The sequence below is a fragment of the Entelurus aequoreus genome, linkage group LG25, assembly GCF_033978785.1.
Source record: "Entelurus aequoreus isolate RoL-2023_Sb linkage group LG25, RoL_Eaeq_v1.1, whole genome shotgun sequence".
NCBI classification, from domain to species: domain Eukaryota; kingdom Metazoa; phylum Chordata; class Actinopteri; order Syngnathiformes; family Syngnathidae; genus Entelurus; species Entelurus aequoreus.
This window is the reverse complement of record NC_084755.1, coordinates 4,889,741-4,910,619: the sequence shown is the minus strand read 5'-3', so window position 1 is coordinate 4,910,619 and position 20,879 is coordinate 4,889,741. Positions and strand designations below refer to the sequence as shown.

The following is a 20,879-nucleotide window of genomic DNA, read 5'->3' as shown; positions in this document are numbered from 1 at the left end:
CAAAGCTTATTTAATCCTACCCCTTTCCCACTTCAAAGCGTTTACAATTATATAAAATCATTTACTGACCTTTTTATATAATAAAATAACATCTATGAATTAGTATATACAACAGTTTGTAATTTGTAATTAAATAATTCAGTCATTATTAACGTAGTCATCATTTTACTCAACACAAGTCAAAATTTTACAAGAAAAAATTAACACTTGTGCAATATTATGATAAAAGTTGGAATTTTACTCAAAAACAGTCGCAATTTTACAAGAAAAGCTTAGAATTTTGGCAACTTTATGAAGAGTCGTAATTTTACTCCACAAAAGTCACAATTTTATAAGAAAACTTTAAAATGTTGGCAGTATTGTAATAAAAGTCATCATTTTATTCAACACAAGTCAAAATGTTGCAAGAAAAACTGAACATTTGTGCAATATTATGATAAAAGTTGGAAATTTTACACAATAACAGTCGCAATTTTACAAGAAAAGCTTACAATTTTGGCAGTTTCAAGACAAGAGTCGTAATTTTACTCCACAAAAGTCACAATTTTAGAAGAAAACTTTAAAATGTTGGCAGTACTATAGTAAAAGTCATCATTTTACTCAACACAAGTCAAAATTTTACAAGAAAAACTGAACATTTGTGCAATATTATGATAAAAGTTGGAATTTTACTCAATAACTGTCGCAAGTCTTCCAAAGGCAGCCTGCCAGCGGTGTGCTTGGCCACGGGGGAGTGGGGGGGGGGGGGGGGGGCGGGGTGGGGGGGGTGGGGGGGGGGGTCTGCGATCCTTAATGCCCCTTTTCCACTGAGCAAGTACCCAAACCTAGGTGATTTTGGACTGACAGGAATCGAGCCAAAGCTGGGGAAAAAATTGTGCTAAAAAGACCCCGAAATGTGGTAAACTGCTTTGTCCTTTGACTGGTCTGGATATGTAACTCACTTTCCACCAAGCATTACAATTCCATAGGGTATGCATTTTTCTGCATTTCCACTGTAAATGGTCCCAAACATTTTATCGCAGTAGTATGTTACAATTCACCTCGTCTTTGATGACTCTTTTTAACTTTAAAGTGCAAATATATGCCTGGTCACAATATACTAAAGTTCAAGTACCAATTAGAGATGTCTCTGAAGAATGGCCAAGAAATCATAAATTCTCCCAGGGTATGTAAACTTATGAGCACAACTTTATGTATGTATGCATATATATATATATATATATATATATATATATATATATATATATATATATATATATATATATATATATATATATATATATATATATACACACTTAAAACAAGTAAAACACTCAAACATAAAATCTGCTTAGTGAGAATTATCTTGTCAGACGGAAAATAAGCAAATATCACCCTTATTTGAGATATTTAATCTTACTTATATTTCAGTTTTTGCAGTGCTAACTACTAACTAGCCTACTTTTCCTCCAGCGGGCTGACTCACGAGGGCCACACCCGGGACGTGGAGCAGGTGTACCTGCGCTGCTCGCAAGGTTCTCTAGAGTGGCTCTACCCTACCGGCGCCATCATCGTCAACCTGCGGCCGAACACGCTCTCCCCTGCTAGCGCCCGCCTCACAGTCTGCATCAAGCCCAGCGCCGACTCCAGCGCCACTAACATTTATTTGGACCTCAATGGGCGGCTACGACTGCTGCTTCGCGAGCAGGACCAGGCCAGCAGTAAAGTGCACTGCTTTGGCATACAAGAGGGGGCGCTGTTTATCGAGGCCGTCCCACGCACGGATATCAGCCGGCGGGTTACGGCGTTCCAGTACGAGCTAACGAGCAACATGCACGGAGTGGAAGAGCCCTCGCTGGCAGGTAAGAGGAAATGTCTTCTTCAGGACGAGCTAACCCCTATGTGGCAAAGTCCAGGCCCGCGGGCCAGATCTATGGCCCCCGGGATGATCTTTGATTAGTATTAGATCAGTCCCTTTGGGGCCTATGTGTCAAGGTCAAGGCCAGCGGGCCAGATCCAGATCACCAATGAATGATGTATGATGATATTTGATTAGCAATGTTTCCCACACATTCATTTATTTGTGGCGGCCCGCCACGAAAGAATTACGTCCGCCACAAATAAAAAAATAATAATTGGTTTTTTTTATTATTTTTTGTCCTGTCCAGCTTCTCAGGCAAATCATATAGTTGATGTAGATGCCCATATAGGCTGTTCACATTTACTTTACAAAAGAGAAGTGTAGGATACTTCTCTTGCTGCCTTATTTGTATTTGACCACTACTGTTTTCTGTTTGTTTGTTACTGACTGTGGCAGGACACCTCTGCCTCTGTTTCACTTTATGTTGCTGGTAAATAATATGGTTGTAGTAGTAGGCTAAAGTTAAATTATTTAGTATGCACTAATTAAAGGGGCAGAGCTTTAAGAGACATTTTAGCTTTTATATTTTGTAAGAACCACAATTAATAAATATATTTCAGTGAATAACTTATTGTTAAAGTCTGTATATAAATATGTACATAAAGTGTTGTAATTATATTGTAAAATGGATGGATGGACGTTTAAAACAGAACTGTTATTATTAATTAGTAAGTATACATTTTTTGAGCCTTTTTAGAGAAAATCATATCATTGTAGTAAATTATGCAAATTACGCGATGATGTCATGGTGACCACGCCCACAGCCACGCCCCCACCGCCACAGGTATCTTGGCAGTTTATGGGAAACACTGATTAGTATTAGAACCGGTCTGCTGCTGTTTTGCACGCACCAATACTCCATCAGTGTTGGCGCTAGAAAATTTCAAAATGGGGTCCCAGGGACCCCATCAAGTCATAAAAATGGGGTCCCACAGTACATTTTCGGGGTCCCGCTTTTTGGTAACAATTGATAAATGTATGCATTATCATGTTATATCTCTCATTCTATATTGTGTTTTGGAAAAAAGGTTGTCATAAACGTTACTTCATTCATAAACAATCATTTAAATAACACATTTTTATGCACATGTAAATGTATTCAGTTATAAACATTCTTTCACTTTCTTATTTCCTCCATGGATCTAAACTTCACCGCTGCCTGTAGTTTTTTCTATATTTGTATTGTAATATTTTCAGAATGTGTTTGTTTTTTTTGTCTTACTTTGGCCAAAAATAGAACAATCTGAATTTGTCTTTATTTTCTACTTTTAATGCCATGATTTGAATAGTCTGGCCCGCGTGTGCACACTAGAGATGCGTGGATAGGCAATTATTTCATCCGCAACCGCATCATAAAAGTCGTCATCCACCCGCAATCCACCCGAACTAACATTTTATCAAAACCACAACCGCCCGCCACCCACCCGTTGTTATACATCTAATATAGACGATACAAGGCATTCCTGTTAAAGAAATGAGACTGATCCAATGCAGCAGAGACATTCAATGCGTGCCACGCAATAATATCTCTTGGCCACGCATTAGATCAGGGGTCACCAACGCGGTGCCCGCGGGCACCAGGTAGCCCGCAAGGACCAGATGAGTAGCCCGCCGGCCTGTTCTAAAAATAGCTCAAATAGCAGCACTTACCAGTGAGCTGCCTCTATTTTTATTAATTTTATTTATTTACTAGCAAGCTGGTCTCTCTTTGCCCGACATTTTTAATTCTAAGAGAGACAAAACTCAAATAGAATTTGAAAATCCAAGAAAATATTTGAAAGACTTGGTCTTCACTTGTTTAAATTAACTCATTATGTTTTTTACTTTGCTTCTTATAACTTTCAGAAAGACAATTTTAGAGAAAAAATACAACCTTAAAAATTATTTTAGGATTTTTAAACACATATACCTTTTTACCTTTTAAATTCCTTCCTCTTCTTTCCTGACAATTTAAATCAATGTTCAAGTAAATTAATTTTTATTATTGTAAAGAATAATAAATACATTTTAATTTAATTGTTCATTTTAGCTTCGGTTTTTTCGACGAAGAATATTTGTGAAATATTTCTTCAAACTTATTATGATTAAAATTCAAAAAAATTATTCTGGCAAATCTAGAAAATCTGTAGAATCAAATTAAAATCTTATTTCAAAGTCTTTTGAATTTCTTTTAAAATGTTTGTCCTGGAAAATCTAGAAGAAATAATGATTTGTCTTTGTTAGAAATATAGCTTGGTCCAATTTGTTATATATTCTAACAAAGTGTAGATTGGATTTTAACCTATTCAAAACATGTCATCAAAATTCTAAACTTAATCTTAATCAGGAAAAATTACTAATGATGTTCCATAAATTCTTTTTTAAAGTTTTTCTCTTCTTTTTTTCGGTTGAATTTTGAATTTTAAAGAGTCGAAATTTAAGATAAACTATGTTTCAAAATTTAATTGTCATTTTTTTCGTGTTTTCTCCTCTTTTAAACCGTTCAATTAAGTGTAAATATCATTAATTATTAATAATAACATAGAGTTAAAGGTAAATTGAGCAAATTGGCTATTTCTGGCAATTTATTTAAGTGTGTATCAAACTGGTAGCCCTTCGCATTAATCACTACCCAAGAAGTAGCTCTTGCTTTCAAAAAGGTTGGTGACCCCTGCATTAGAGCATACTTGCCAACCCTCACGGTTTTACCGGGAGACTCCCGGTATTCAGCCGGAGCTGGAGGCCACGCCCCCTCCAGCTCAATGCGGACCTGAGTGGGGACAGCGGCGACAGTCTGTTTTCACGTCCGCTGTAGAATGATGGAGGGCGAGTTCTTGGTTTCTTATGTGGGTTTATTGTTAGGCAGTTTCATCAACGTCCTCCCAGCGCGGTAACAACACACAACAACAGCAGCCACGTTTTCGTCTACCGTAAAGCAGTTCGTCTGCCGTAAACTGCAATGTTGTGACACTCTTAAACAGGACAATACTGCCATCTACTGGAAAGCCTTCAGAACACTGAAATTCAAGTATTTCCTTTTATTTATATGTATAATAAAATAAAAATAAAAAATAAATATATATATATATATATATATATATATATATATATATATATATATATATATATATATATATATATATATATATATATATATATATATATATATATATATATAGGAAATACTTGAGTTGGTGAATTCTAGCTTAAATATATTCCCCTCTTAACCACGCCCCCAACCACGACCCCGGCAGGCAGTGTTGCCCTGTTTGAGACGGTCACAGCATTGCTGTTTACGGCAGACGACCTGCTTACGGTAGGACCAAAACGTGACTGTTGTTGTTGTGTGATGTTGCCGCACTGGGTAGACGTTCATGAAAACTGCCTACAATAAACCCACCTAAAGAAACAAAGAACTCGCCTTCGATCATTTACATGGGTAACAACATTTAACTATGTATTTTTTTTCTGAATTGGTTCAACCGCCACCCGCCCGAATCTATTTAGAATCTATTTTTTTCGTCATAAAACCGCCCGACCCTCGGTTTGCCCGCGGACTCCGCGGGTGTACCCGCTAACCGCGCATCTCTAGTGCACACATTTTCCTCCATGCGGCCCCTGAGATAAAAATACTTTGACACGCCTGAGCTCACCGATTAATGAATGAATGAAATGAGTTTATTTCGGTCATGTAATCAACCATTTTGCGTGATCAATTCAACAGCACAGATTATACACATTTAACAATCACACACATTCACACACAAAAAGGAAAGGAACAGGCTGAAGCCAAGGCTTATATCTGCCTATCCTATACCTTCACTGAAAATTAGATTGCCTGGAACATCAACGTTCAAAAAATCAATGGGATGAAAGTAGAGATGTCCGATAATATCGGCCGATAAATGCTTTAAAATGTAATATCGGAAATGATCGGTATCGGTTTCAAAAAGTAAAATTACTGGCTTTTTTTTAAACGCCGCTGTACGTAGGGGGAAGTACAGAGCAGTTGCGTCTACCAGTCAGCAGCCCCTCCCCTCTCCCCTCTCCCACACACAACACAGGAGTTGACGACTGCAGCATGAGAGGTTTACTGGCGACACTTGATGACCTCATCAAACCGCCGCCAGCGTAGCATAACAACAACAAGAGTGTGTTGTTGCCGGTGCTATAGCCGTGGCTATTAAAGGCCTACTGAAAATATTTTTTTTATTTAAACGGGAATAGCAGATCCATTCTATGTGCCATACTTGATCATTTCGTGATATCGCCATATTTTTGCTGAAAGGATTTAGTAGAGAAAATCGACGATAAAGTTCGCAACTTTTGCTCGCTGATAAAAAAAGCCTTGCCTGTAGCGGAAGTAGCGTGACGTCACAGGAGCTAGTATTCCTCACAATTCCACGTTGTTTACAATGGAGCGAGAGAGATTCGGAGCGAGAAAGTGATGATTACCCCATTAATTTGAGCGAGGATGAAAGATTCGTAGATGAGGAACGTTACAGTGAAGGACTTGAGAGGCAGTGATGGACGTATCTTTTTTCGCTCTGACCGTAACTTAGGTACAAGCTGGCTCATTGGATTCCACACTCTCTCCTTTTTCTATTGTGGATCACGGATTTGTATTTTAAACCACCTGGGATACTATATCCTCTTGAAAATGAGAGTCGAGAACGCCAAATGGACATTCAGTGCCTTTTATCTCCACGACAATACATCTGCGAAATGCTTTAGCTACGAGCTAACGTGATAGCATCGTGCTTTAACTGCATATAGAAACAAAAAAATAAACCCCTGACTGGAAGGATAGATAGAAAATCAACAATACTATTAAACCGTGGACATGTAAATACACGGTTAATGCTTTCCAGGCTGGCGAAGGTTAACAATGCTGTGCTAACGACGCCATTGAAGCTAACTTAGCAACTTAGCAACGGGACTTCACAGAGCTATGCTAAAAACATTAGCTCTCCACCTACGCCAGCCAGCCCTCATCTACTCATCAACACCCGTGCTCACCTGCGTTCCAGCGATCGGCAGAAGGACGAAGGACTTCACCCGATGCGTTTGGCGGCCCGGAGACGTAGGAAGTCAAGGTGAGGTCGGCGGCTAGCGCGGTTAGCGCAGCTAGCGCGGTTAGCGCAGCTAGCGCGGCTAGCACAGCTAGCGCGGCTAGCGCTCCAACAAAGTCCTCCTGGTTGTGTTGCTGTAGTCTGCTGCTAATACACCGATCCCACCTACAACTGTCTTCTTTGCAGCCTTCATTGTTCATTAACCAAATTGCAAAAGATGTCCAGAATACTGTGGAATTATGAAATGAAAACAGAGCTTTTTGTATAGTATTCTACGGGGTACCATAACTTCCGTTACTCTGACTTCGTCACGCGCATACGTCATCATACCGCGACGTTTCAGCCGGATATTTCCCGGGAAGTTTTAAATGTCACTTTATAAGTTAACCCGGCCGTATTGGCATGTGTTGCAATGTTAAGATTTCATCATTGATACATAAACTATCAGACTGCGTGGTCGGTAGTAGTGGCTTTCAGTAGGCCTTTAAGCTCGCTCGCTCGGTGACTGACTAACGACACCATGTCTATGGTTTGGGATTATTTTCAAGTGTGTCTGATGGATAAAACAACTGGCAATTTGCAATGACTGAAAAAAGTAGGTTATGCAACGAGGAACCAAGACGTCTTCCTTCAGCATTTCAGAAGCTCTGGCTAACTGCTAGGCCACTTCAAGCACTCACCACTAGCTTGCAGAACATTTGTGTTACTCATACAAATACGTTAGAGCAGGGCAGACTGAGCCCAGTTTATAATTCCCTGTTATACAGTATACCAGGCAGTCTTGCACTAAAGGAGGACTATGTTATTGTTTACTTCATTACTCTAGTATACTCTGGACTGAAGCTGTGTGCCTTCATTGTTTTTGTAGCTGTTGTTTTGAGGCATGTTTAAAAAAAGATATAAAAAATAATGCACTTTGTGAAAGTCAAAGTATAGTATTTCCCATAGTTGTAGTGGGTATCAGGATTATCTCAGGGAGAGCATGTCCCAAATTCCAAGCTGCTGTTTTGAGGCATGTTAAAAAAAATAATGCACTTTGCGACTTCAATAATAAATATGGCAGTGCCATGTTGGCACTTTTTTCCATAACTTGAGTTGAAGTTGTTCTCTTATTTTGGAAAACCTTGTTACATTGTTTAATGCATCCAGCGGGGCATCCCAACAAAATTAGGCATAATAATGTGTTCATTCCACCACTGTATACACTACCGTTCAAAAATTTTGGGGTCACATTGAAATGTCCTTATTTTTGAAGGGAAAGCACTGTACTTTTCAATGAAGATAACTTTAAACTAGTCTTAACTTTAAAGAAATACATTCTATACATTGCTAATGTGGTAAATGACTATTCTAGCTGCAAATGTCTGCTTTTTGGTGCAATATCTACGTAGGTGTATAGAGGCCCATTTCCAGCAACTATCACTCCAGTGTTCTAATGGTACAATGTGTTTGCTCATTGGCTCAGAAGGCTAATTGATGATTAGAAAACCCTTGTGCAATCATGTTCACACATCTGAAAACACTTTAGCTCGTTACAGAAGCTACAAAACTGACCTTGAGTTTCTGGAGCATCACATTTGTGGGGTCAATTAAACGCTCAAAATGGCCAGAAAAAGAGAACTTTCATCCGAAACTCGACAGTCTCATCTTGTTCTTAGAAATGAAGGCTCGAACACAAAATTGTTTGGGTGACCCCAAACTTTTGAACGGTAGTGTATATCGGTATCGCTTGATATCGGAATCGGTATTTAAGAGTTGGACAATATCGGCAAAAAAGCCATTATCGGACATCTCTAGTTATGCCCGAAATGACAAGATCACGGGTACAAGCGGCCGAAATGAGTTTCCTCCGCCGGGTGGCGGGTCTCTCCCTTAGAGATAGGGTGAGAAGCTCTGTCATCTCAAAGTAAAGCCGTGGTTCGGGCATCTGGTCAGGATGCCACCCGAACGCCTCCCCTAGGGAGGTGTTAAGGGCACGTCCGACCGGTAGGAGGCCACGGGGAAGACCCAGGACACGTTGGGTAGACTATAGGGGTGTAACGGAACGTGTATTTGTATTGAACCGTTTCGGTACGGGGGTGTCGGTTCGGTTCGGAGGTGTACCGAACGAGTTTCCACACGGACATATTAAGTAGCGTAACGCACGTTGTGTAAACAATGCACACCGAGGCACAACACACGGCATGCTAGCAGCTAACGGGCTAGGATAGACTGACCATACGTCCTCTTTTCACCGGACATGTCCTCTTTTGCGGAGCTGTCAGGGCGGAGTTTCTTAAATGCCTCAAATGTCCGGAATTTTGAGTTAGGGTTGCGTGTATTTTCAATGTACGTTCAGGGTTAAGAAGGGGTTAAAAACAAAACAAACAGCAGCATTGGTGAGGGAGGGGCAGAGAGAGAGAGAGAGAGAGAGTTATGATAAACGTGCATGCGTCGCCAGGCTCTGCTTTTTATCCATAGATTTATCACATTTAATTTTTTATTATCTATAGCAGGGGTGTCAAAAGTGTGCCCCGGAGGCCATTTGCGGCCCACAGCTAATGTTTTAAAGGCCCACGGCACATTCTAAAAATACTATTAAAATAAACAGAAAACATAACAAAAGTGAAATAAAAAAGCTTAAAGGTTAAATGTCATTTAGAAAAAGTTGCAATGTTGACTAATAAAACAAAGCTGTTTTTTTTTTCTTTCAAACTGTCATTGCTCAAAACATAATATTGAATCAAAATCAATGTTATTATGAATTATTGACCTATCCAAGGTTCCCATTACTTCACATCAAATATTCCACTAAGACAAATATTGTTGGTGGAAGATTTTGCAAATTTGGTGAATAAATAACCCAAAAATTGACTATTTTGTTGTTTTCTTACTGTACCTTAAAATGAACCGAACCGTGACCTCTAAACCGAGGTACGTACCGAACCCAAATTTGTGTGTACCTTTACACCCCTAGTAGACTATGTCTCCCGGCTGGCCTAGGAACGCCTCGGGATCCCCCGGGGAATAGCTTGACGAAGTACCTGGGGAGAGGAAAGTCTGGGCTTCTTTGCTTAGGCTGCTGCCCCCGAGACCCGACCCTGGATAAGCGGAAGAAGATGGATGGATGGACATTTGTACACCACAATGATAGACCTACCAATGAACTCTTCCATTGTGCAGGTGTACTTTATGTTGTGATATGTTTAGAAGAGCCATCTGCTGCTGCTGATGGAAACAGTAACTCACTGGGCCTCTTATTATAGGCAAGGCAAATGTGTGTGCGAGTGTAAAACCACAGTCTAAAAGTGGGCCTCCGTGTAAAGCAAGCATCTGTTTTCCCGCTGTGTACCTGTCTAACCTTCAAGTCAGGGCGCCATCCCCCCTTTTCCTTCACTCAAACAGCATGAGGCCACATCTGTCTTCACCTACCCTCCGCGTCATGTGGCATTACCAGGCACGGGCCAAAGAGGGCGCCGTCTGGCATAGACGGCACTCTGGTGTGTCACCTCAAAGCCGCGGCTGATGGATGAACGAGAAGCTCCGCCTCTCCGTCGTCCGTGTTCCGCCAGCGCGTCCTCCCAGCAGATGTTCCATGCTGTCACCCTCATTATTCCGACTTCCCCCGTCTCTCATCTCCCAGCCACGTGGAGTGGTTTTCAGTCGGCCCCCCGTTATTAGCGGAGTTCAAAAAGCGCGTTCCAGATGTTTTGCCGTGGAGCGCCTCCCTTCCCTGTGAAGTGGTCTTCTCCAGAGGGGTGACCGGTGCGGCATGCCGACTCAGCTCTGTGGTGCAAATTCAAAGCTGAGCACACTTGAACAGTTTTTTATGTGGACGATTGACTTCAGGCTACTTTTTATTGTTCTTAAACTTGTGGCAGCTTGACCTCTGACCCCCATTTGATGGCCTTTTATTAATATGTGGATATTTTGAGGCCATAATAATAATAATGATAATAGATTTTATTTGTAAAAAGCACTTTACATTGAGTAAACAACCTCAAAGTGCTACAGTGTATTAAAAAAAATCAAATAAAAAATAAAAAGATAATAAAAAATAATAACTAGAACAGCCAAATAGCTAGAACTAGTATGCATATATCTAAAAAAGGCTTTTTTAAAAAGAAGAGTTTTTAAGCCTTTTTTAAAAGCATCCACAGTCTGTGGTGCCCTCAGGTGGTCAGGGAGAGCGTTCCATAGACTGGGAGCCCAGTCTCCCATAGTTCTTAGTTTTGTCCTCGGAGGTTGGAGGAGGTTAGCCTGTCCGGAGCGGAGGTGTCGTGTGGAGGATTTGGGGGTGAGCAGTTCTTTGAGGTAGAGGGGGGCATTTCCATGGAGGCACTGGTGGCACCGAATGGAGATGTTGACATGCAGAGAGTTTCAAGCACTCTTCATTCTCTAGCGGGTGACTTTTCAAATGATGCTACAAATTAGCAGTAATGCTACTTTTTGTAGCTACGCATACATGACATATTACGGTTGTCTGTTCAACATCTTCCCGCTTGAAGCCAAACCACCGCCAGACGATGGACCCCCTGCTGTTTTTCTTGGGAATTAATTCTTCCTTCATTTGTTACCAGATTCGCACCTTCTTTCTCTCGTATTAGTGTTTCCCATAAACTGCCAAGATACCTGTGGCGGTGGGGGCGTTGCTGTGGGCGTGGCTATGGGCGTGGTCACCATGACATCATCAAGTAATTTGCATAATTTACTACAATGATATGATTTTCTCTAAAAGGCTCAAAAAATGTATACTTACTAATTAATAATAACAGTTTTGTTTTAAACGTCCATCCATCCATTTTACAATATAATTACAACACTTTATGTACATATTTATATACAGATTTGAACAATAAGTTATTCACTGAAATATATTTATTAATTGTGGTTCTTACAAAAAATATATCTTATAAAAATATAAAAGCTAAAATGTCTCTTAAAGCTCTGCCCCTTTAATTAGTGCATACTAAATCATTTAACTTTAGCCTACTACTACAACCATATTATTTACCAGCAACATAAAGTGAAACAGAGGCAGAGGTGTCCTGCCACAGTCAGTAACAACTAAACAGAAAACAGTAGTGGTGGTAGATAGACACAAAGCTTCATGAAACATCTGATCCACCGAACAAAGAGCTCCAAAAATCTTGATCCTACACTTCTCTTTTGTAAAGTAAATGTGAACAGCCGATATGGGCATCTACATCAACTATATGATTTGCCTGAGAAGCTGGACAGGACAAAAAAATTAATTAATTAATTTTAAAAAATAAAACATTTTTTTGTGGCGGTTTTAATTCTTTCGTGGCGGGCCGCCACAAATAAATGAATGTGTGGGAAACACTGTATTACCACTTGCACCACAGCTAACTTTACCCATGTCGCTGAGCAGAGAGGTAGGTGCGAGAGTGATAAGAGCCTGTAGTGTAATGCCCGCAGCTAAAAGCAACTGTGTGAGAACGTATACCGTATTTTTCGGAGTATAAGTCGCTCCGGAGTATAAGTCGCACCGGCCGAAAATGCATAATAAAGAAGGAAAAAAACATATATAAGTCGCATTAGAGTATAAGTCGCATTTTTGGGGGAAATGTATTTGATAAAAACCAACATCAAGAATAGACATTTGAAAGGCAATTTAAAATAAATAAGGAATAGTTACACTGAATAAGTCTACGTTATATGAGGCATAAATAACCAACTGGTATGTTAACGTAACATATTATGGTAAGAGTCATTCAAATAACTATAACATATAGAACATGCTATACGTTTACCAAACAATCTGTCACTCCTAATCGCTAAATCCCATGAAATCTTATACGTCTCGTCTCTTACGTGAATGACATCAATAATATTATTGGATATTTGACGCTAATGTGTTAATCATTTCACACATAAGTCGCTCCTGAGTATAAGTCGCACCCCCGGCCAAACTATGAAAAAAACTGCGACTTATAGTCCGAAAAATACGGTACTCCAATATCACGATATAGTCATTTTCTATATTGCACAGAGACAAACCTGCGATATATGGAGTATATTCCATATATCGTCCAGCCCTACTACCAACCATCGTTACAAATTTTATTGCATTATTAGCTTTATTTGAACAAAAAAATGTTAGTGTACATGAAACATATGTTTATTATTGTCATTTAGTCCTTAAATAAAATAGTGAACATACTAGACAACTTGTCTTTTAGTAGTAAGTAAACAAACAAAGACTCCTAATTAGTCTGCTAACATATTGTGTCATTTATCCACCTATTATTTTCTACACATTATGAGGGACAAACTGTAAAAATTGATTATTAATCTACTTGTTCATTTACTGTTAATAACTGCTTATTTTCTCTTCTAACATGTTCTATCTACACTTCTGTTAAAATGTAATAATCACTTATTCTTCTTTTCTTTGATACTTTACATTAGTTTTGGACGATACCACACATTTAGGTATCGATCCGATACCAAGTAGTTACAGGATCATACATCGGTCATATTCAAAGTCCTCATGTGTCCAGGGACATATTTACTGACTTTATAAACATAATATCTTTTTTTTTTTTTTAAAGGAAAAAATATTTTCTGAAGATAAAAAAATATCGATGTAGTCAGAGTAGTGAATCACTATTGTACTTGGTATCATTACAGTGGATGTCAGGTGTAGATCCACCCATGGCATTTGTTTACATTCAGGTGCGCTAGCTTTTGTGAGCTATTGTGCTAAGTTGTGTAGTGAAGCATGTTTAGCTATTCCTCGTCCTGCAGTGATAATGATACTTGTAAGAAACTTACTTTATTTGTCGCCATGGAGGCCAGGATTGGTGATTTAGAAGTAGCTAAAACACTAGCTGCTAACTAGCTAGCAATGTCTTCAAGCAGGTCTTCCTGAGGGTGTTTCAGTGTTATAACTTCACCTTTATCTTTACTTTTCACACCAAAATGCGTCCGTTCTCCCTTTTCTGTCTACACACTGTGTCTGCTTGTAAGTACTCTGTGTGTGTGCGCTGCCCAACATGCTCTTCTGCTCGTAAAACTAGCAATGTCATGACGTCATGCCCGGGAACCGGTACTTTTCAAACAGAGCATGGTACCATTTTTGATTCGTTAGTACCGCGATACTATGCTAGTACTGGTATACCAGTAGGTACATAATAATGTAAATAAAACAGGATATAAAATAGAGTATGTTATAAATAGCAAAGGTTAATAGGAATATATTTTCTGTATTAACACGGATTTAAAGAACATTGTAAATTAAAAAAAATTAACACAATATTTTTGTGATTTATTGATTTTTGGGATACATAACAATAGTTTTATTGCAAAATGTACCGTGTCCAGTACAAGATGTTGTCTCTGCTATGATTGGTGAGTCACCAACTTGTGTCTGTGTTGTCTTCTCAGCTCCATGTCAGCCTTGCAGTGATGCTGAGGTTCTTCTAGCCGTGTGCACCAAAGACTTTGGTAAGTGCTAAACTCTTTAGGGCAGACCCTGGGCAAAGTGTGGCCCCAAACGCACGTGTGTCAGAAACAGATTATATAGAATATATCATATTGAAGGTGTTTATCACACTTTGCATTCATATTTTGCTGTTTGTTACATTTTTGTTGTGTTTTGCTTGATTGTAAAAGATGGAAGAGCTGGTCTGAGAAGTAAAATATGTTAATATCAGTGTTTTATTGTTTATAGTTAATATTGTAAATCCCACTTTCTTTATTTTCATGTACATTTTGGGTGTCTCATTCAGTCAAAAACTGTAAAATTCCATTCCGTTTTTTTCATGTGGTCTGTCATAACTTTTTTAGAACTCTATGAGACATTGTGACTTTTGGTATTAGTGTTCCTGGAAAAAAAGGGAGCCAAACACACATACTGTACAGCAGCTTTTTACACTATATATCATTTATACACACATACTGTACAGCAGCTTTTTACACTATATATCATTTATACACACATACTGTACAGCAGCTTTTTACACTATATATCAGGCCTAGGCAATTATTTTGACTCGGGGGGCCAAATTTAGAGAAATGTGTATCTATTTTTAGGAACACTAATACAAAACCTTACAATAATGTCTGATTGAATGCTAAAAATGTTATGACAGACCGCCTTAAAAAAACGTAATGGAATTTTTACATTTTTCTATGAACGATAAAACACTGAATATTGACAAAATACGTCACACCCCCTTTCGATCGACATATTTTACAATCAAGTGAAATGCAACAAACAGTGAAATATGAACGCAAAGGGTACAAAATAAACACACCTACAATCTGATATATCTGATATTTGCTGAATTTCCCCCAGGGATCAATAAAGTACTTTGTATTCTATTCTATTCTATTCTATTTTATATATCACTAAGCTTTAGAAATTTGTTGTGAAAATCTCCTTCCGCGTCTGTGGAAACACTCCCCCGTGGGGGGGGTTGATTTTTTTTTTTTCTTTCTTTTTTTTTTCATAAAGAAATACAATCATGTGTGCTTACGGACTGTATCCCTGCAGACTGTAGTGATCTATATTGATATATAATGTATATATTGTGTTTTTTATGTTGATTTAATTTTTAAAAAAAAAATTTTTAATTTTTTTTTTTAAATTACATTTCTTGCGCGGCCCGGTACCAATCGATACCGGTCCGCGGCCCGGTGGTTGGGGACCACTGACGTAGATGACCATAGTAACTAATTAGATGACCATAGTAACTAATTGGATAAGCATATTAACTAATTAGATGACCATAGTAACTAATTAGATAAGCATAGTAACTAATTAGATAACCATAGTAACTAATTAGATAAGCATAGTAAGTAATTAGATGACCATAGTAAGTAATTAGATGACCATAGTAACTAATTAGATAAGCATAGTAACTAATTAGATGACCATAGTAACTAATTAGATAAGCATAGTAAGTAATTAGATGACCATAGTAACTAATTAGATAAGCATAGTAACTAATTAGATGAGCCTAGTAACTAATTAGATGACCATAGTAACTAATTAGATGAGCATAGTAACTAATTAGATGAGCCTAGTAACTAATTAGATGACCATAGTAACTAATTAGATGACCATAGGAACTATTTAGATGACCATAGTAACTAATTAGATGAGGCTAGTAACTATTTAGATGACCATAGTAACTAATTAGATGAGCCTAGTAACTAATTAGATGACCATAGTAACTAACTAGATGACCATAGTAACTAATTAGATGAGCCTAGTAACTATTTAGATGACCATAGTAACTAATTATATGAGCCTAGTAACTAATTAGATGACCATAGTAACTATTTAGATGACCATAGTAACTATTTAGATGACCATAGTAACTAATTAGATGACCATAGTAACTAATTAGATGACCATAGTAACTATTTAGATGACCATAGTAACTAATTAGATGACCATAGTAACTATTTAGATGACCATAGTAACTAATTAGATGACCATAGTAACTATTTAGATGACCATAGTAACTAATTAGATGAGCCTAGTAACTAATTAAATGACCATAGTAACTAATTAGATGACCATAGTAACTAATTAGATGAGCATAGTAACTAATTAGATGACCATAGTAACTAATTAGATGAACTTAGTAACTAATTAGATGATCATAGTAACTAATTAGATGACCATAGTAACTAATTAGATGAGCTTAGTAACTAATTAGATGATCATATTAACTAATTAGATGACCATAGTAACTAATTAGATGATCATAGTAACTAATTAGATGACCATAGTAACTATTTAGATGACCATAGTAACTAATTAGATGAGCCTAGTAACTAATTAGATGACCATAGTAACTAATTAGATGAGCATAGTAACTAATTAGATGACCATAGTAACTAATTAGATGAGCATAGTAACTATTTAGATGACCATAGTAACTAATTAGATGATGCATAGTAACTAATTAGATGAGCACAGTAACTAATTAGATGACCATAGTAACTAATTAGATGAGCATAGTAACTAATTAGATGAGCATAGTAACTCATTAGAAGACCATAGTAACTAATTAGATGACCATAGTAACTAGTATATGATGCATATTCCAAGCATGTAAAGACTTAGTATAGTTGAAGACTTAGTTAGGGTGATTATAAAAGATGAGTGACATCATAATGGCCGCTACACTTTACATCTTAAACATCTAAACAAATATATTTGGGAATGTCCAGCGGGCCAGATTGAAAAGCTCAACGGGCCCCATGTGGCCCCCGGGCCTTCATTTGCCCAGGTCTGGTATATATCATTTATACACACATACACATTTTTTCTCTCAATGTGGCCCCCCGAGTCCAAATATCTGCCCAGCTCTGCACTAGGTCACATGGTGTAGGTCACATGGTGTAGGTCACATGGTGTGTAACGGTGGTGTGCATGTCCACAGTGGTGCGGGGCAGCATCCAGCAGGTGGAGCAGGAAGAGGAGCGCTCGTCCGTCAGCGTGGACATCAGCCGCCTCTACAGACAGAAGACCCAGGTCTTTGTCCCGGGGGGTCCCAGGGTACGCAGGTGGTCGGGACACATCAAGATGCCCCTGCAATGCGGCGTCGAGCCCCGGGAGGGCCAGTTCCTCTTCACAGGGACGGTGCGCTTCGGGGAGGCGTGGATGGGCTGCGCACCGCGATACAAGGACTTCCTGCGCCTGTACAGACAGGCGCTGAGTCAGGGGAGCAACCCTTGTCACCTGGACACGGACTGAGTGGTACCCGTGGTGACCAGGACGACCCCTTGTCACCGGGACACGGACTGAGTGGTCCCCGTGGTGACCAGGATAACCCCTTGTCACCTGGACACGGACTGAGTATGGACTTGTTTGGAGCCAGAGGTCTCCATGGTGACCAAGACTACCCCTTATCACCTGGACACAGACTGAGTGGTCTCCATGGCGACCAGGATGACCCCTTATCACCTTGACACGGACTGAGTGGTCTCCATGGCGACCAGGACGACCCCTTGTCACCTGGACACGGACTGAGTGGTCCCCATGGTGACCAGGATGAACTCCTTGTCACCTGGACACAGACTGAGTGGTCTCCATGGCGACCAGGATGACCCCTTATCACCTTGACACGGACTGAGTGGTCTCCATGGCGACCAGGACGACCCCTTATCACCTTGACACGGACTGAGTGGTCCCCATGGCGACCAGGACGACCCCTTGTCACCTGGACACGGACTGAGTATGGACTTGTTTGGAGCCAGAGGTCTCCATGGTGACCAAGACTACCCCTTATCACCTGGACACAGACTGAGTGGTCTCCATGGCGACCAGGATGACCCCTTATCACCTTGACACGGACTGAGTGGTCTCCATGGCGACCAGGACGACCCCTTGTCACCTGGACACGGACTGAGTGGTCCCCATGGTGACCAGGATGAACTCCTTGTCACCTGGACACAGACTGAGTGGTCTCCATGGCGACCAGGATGACCCCTTATCACCTGGACACAGACTGAGTGGTCTCCATGGCGACCAGGATGACCCCTTATCACCTTGACACGGACTGAGTGGTCTCCATGGCGACCAGGACGACCCCTTGTCACCTGGACACGGACTGAGTGGTCCCCATGGTGACCAGGATGAACTCCTTGTCACCTGGATACAGACTGAGTGGTCTCCATGGTGACCAAGGCGACCCTTGTCACCTGGACACAGACTGAGTGGTCCCCATGGTGACCAGGACAAACCCCTTGTCACCTGGACACGGACTGAGTGGTCTCCATGGCGACCAGGATACGCCTTGTCACCTAGACACAGACTGAGTATGGACTTGTTTGGAGCCAGAGGTCTCCGTGGTGACCAAGACAACCCCTTATCACCTGGACACAGACTGAGTGGTCTCCATGGTGACCAAGACAACCCCTTGTCACCTGGACACAGACTGAGTGGTCTCCATGGTGACCAGGATGAACCCCTTGTCACCTGGACACAGACTGAGTGGTCTCCATGGTGACCAAGGCGACCCCTTGTCACCTGGACACAGACTGAGTGGTCTCCATGGTGACCAAGACGAACCCCTTGTCACCTGGACACAGACTGAGTGGTCTCCATGGTGACCAAGACAAACCCCTTGTCACCTGGACACAGACTGAGTATATACTTGTTTGGAGCCAGCGGTCTCCATGGTGACCAAGACAACCCCTTGTCACCTGGACACAGACTGAGTGGTCTCCATGGTGACCAAGGCAACCCCTTGTCACCTGGACACAAACTGAGTATGGACTTGTTTGAAGCCAGAGGTCTCCATGGTAACCAAGACAACCCCTTGTCACCTGGACACTGACTGAGTGGTCGCCATGGTGACCAAGGCGACCACTTGTCACCTGGACACAGACTGAGTATATACTTGTTTGGAGCCAGTGGTCTCCATGGTGACCAAGACAACCCCTTGTCACCTGGACACAGACTGAGTGGTCTCCATGGTGACCAAGACGAACCCCTTGTCACCTGGACACAGACTGAGTGGTCTCCATGGTGACCAAGACAACCCCTTGTCACCTGGACACAGACTGAGTGGTCTCCATGGTGACCAAGACAACCCCTTGTCACCTGGACACAGACTGTGTGGTCTCCATGGTGACCAAGACGAACCCCTTGTCACCTGGACACAGACTGAGTATATACTTGTTTGGAGCCAGCGGTCTCCATGGTGACCAAGACAACCCCTTGTCACCTGGACACAGACTGAGTGGTCTCCATGGTGACCAAGACAACCCCTTGTCACCTGGACACGAACTGAGTGGTCTCCATGGCGACCAAGACGAACCCCTTGTCACCTGGACACTGACTGAGTGGTCTCCATGGTGACCAAGGCAACCCCTTGTCACCTGGACACAAACTGAGTATGGACTTGTTTGGAGCCAGAGGTCTCCATGGTAACCAAGACAACCACTTGTCACCTGGACACAGACTGAGTGGTCTCCATGGTGACCAAGACAACCCCTTGTCACCTGGAAACTGACTGAGTGGTCGCCATGGTGACCAAGACAGATCTAAATGTAGCAGCCCCCCCTTTCATGTTTGTGTACAAAATGAACGTTGTATATTTTACTTTGTAAAAAGCTCGATTTACTGTTTAATTTGTGTTTGTTTTTTTTTAATTGTTTTTGTTTATAAAAAGTCCCGAATGTGAAAAAGTATTGAATTAAAAAAAAAAAGTTGCTTCGACACGATTAAGAGAGTGAAAAGTCATTGCTGACGTCTTAGCAGCAGGAAGTCATCTTATCAGCCACTTCCTGCCGTGATAGTGGTTGTGTTGAGTCCAGGTCCGGGTGAAAGACATCATTGTTGCAGTTTGGGACGTGATTGAGCGCTGAAGGCGGTCCTGTGACTGAGCACGCTCAACATGCATCCAGCTACTTCCTGCTCATCATTTCACATGGGGCTTTTATTTTGGTGTCTCTCTCTCTCTCTCTCTAGCAGTTGTCCCACTTGGACCCCCCAACACTCTTTTCCCCCCCTCTGTCCTGAACGCCGACGTCAATCAGTCAGTCCTGGAACTGCAGGACTGGGAAAGGCAAACATGGTCTCCATGGCAACCGCTCCTCACTGGGAACCATCTCATGTTGTCTTTGACACGCTGCTCCTCCCTCTGGAATTTGAACCCTCCGTCCTACTTTGGCTGTGTGTGGGGGGGGGGGAATAGGGAAATAACTTTAGAAAATAGTTTTTTTGTTTTATATTTGTATTTTGTTAGTACAAAAGCAGTGACGTTGTCACGTTGTGTTAATAACAACAGAAAATCCTTTTCAACTTATATTCAACTGAATAGACTGCAAAGACAAGATATTTAACGTTCCGACTGGTAAACTTTGTTATTTTTTGCAAATATTAATAAATAATAATAAATAATAATTATTATTATTATTAATAAATAATTAATAAATATTAATAAAAACAGAAAATC

General features: G+C 40.6%; 1 protein-coding gene across 2 annotated transcripts in view; it reads left to right on the top strand.

Annotated features, from left to right (window-relative positions):
• Positions 1 to 20,145, top strand: part of metrnla (meteorin like, glial cell differentiation regulator a) — a 28,703-nt gene extending 8,558 nt beyond the window's left edge. The window contains exons 2-5 of one of the 2 annotated variants that reach the window (XR_009824626.1): positions 1,453 to 1,841; positions 14,344 to 14,403; positions 17,358 to 17,758; positions 18,671 to 20,145. Coding sequence is in view for 1 of the 2 variants with exons in the window: in XM_062037344.1 (XP_061893328.1) it covers positions 1,453 to 1,841; positions 14,344 to 14,403; positions 17,358 to 17,671 (763 nt within the window). In the remaining variant the exon portion in view is untranslated. Of the gene's footprint in view, positions 1 to 1,452; positions 1,842 to 14,343; positions 14,404 to 17,357 lie in introns of both variants that reach the window. The other variant, XM_062037344.1, reaches the window with a different exon arrangement.
• The last annotated feature ends 734 nt before the right edge of the window (positions 20,146 to 20,879 follow it).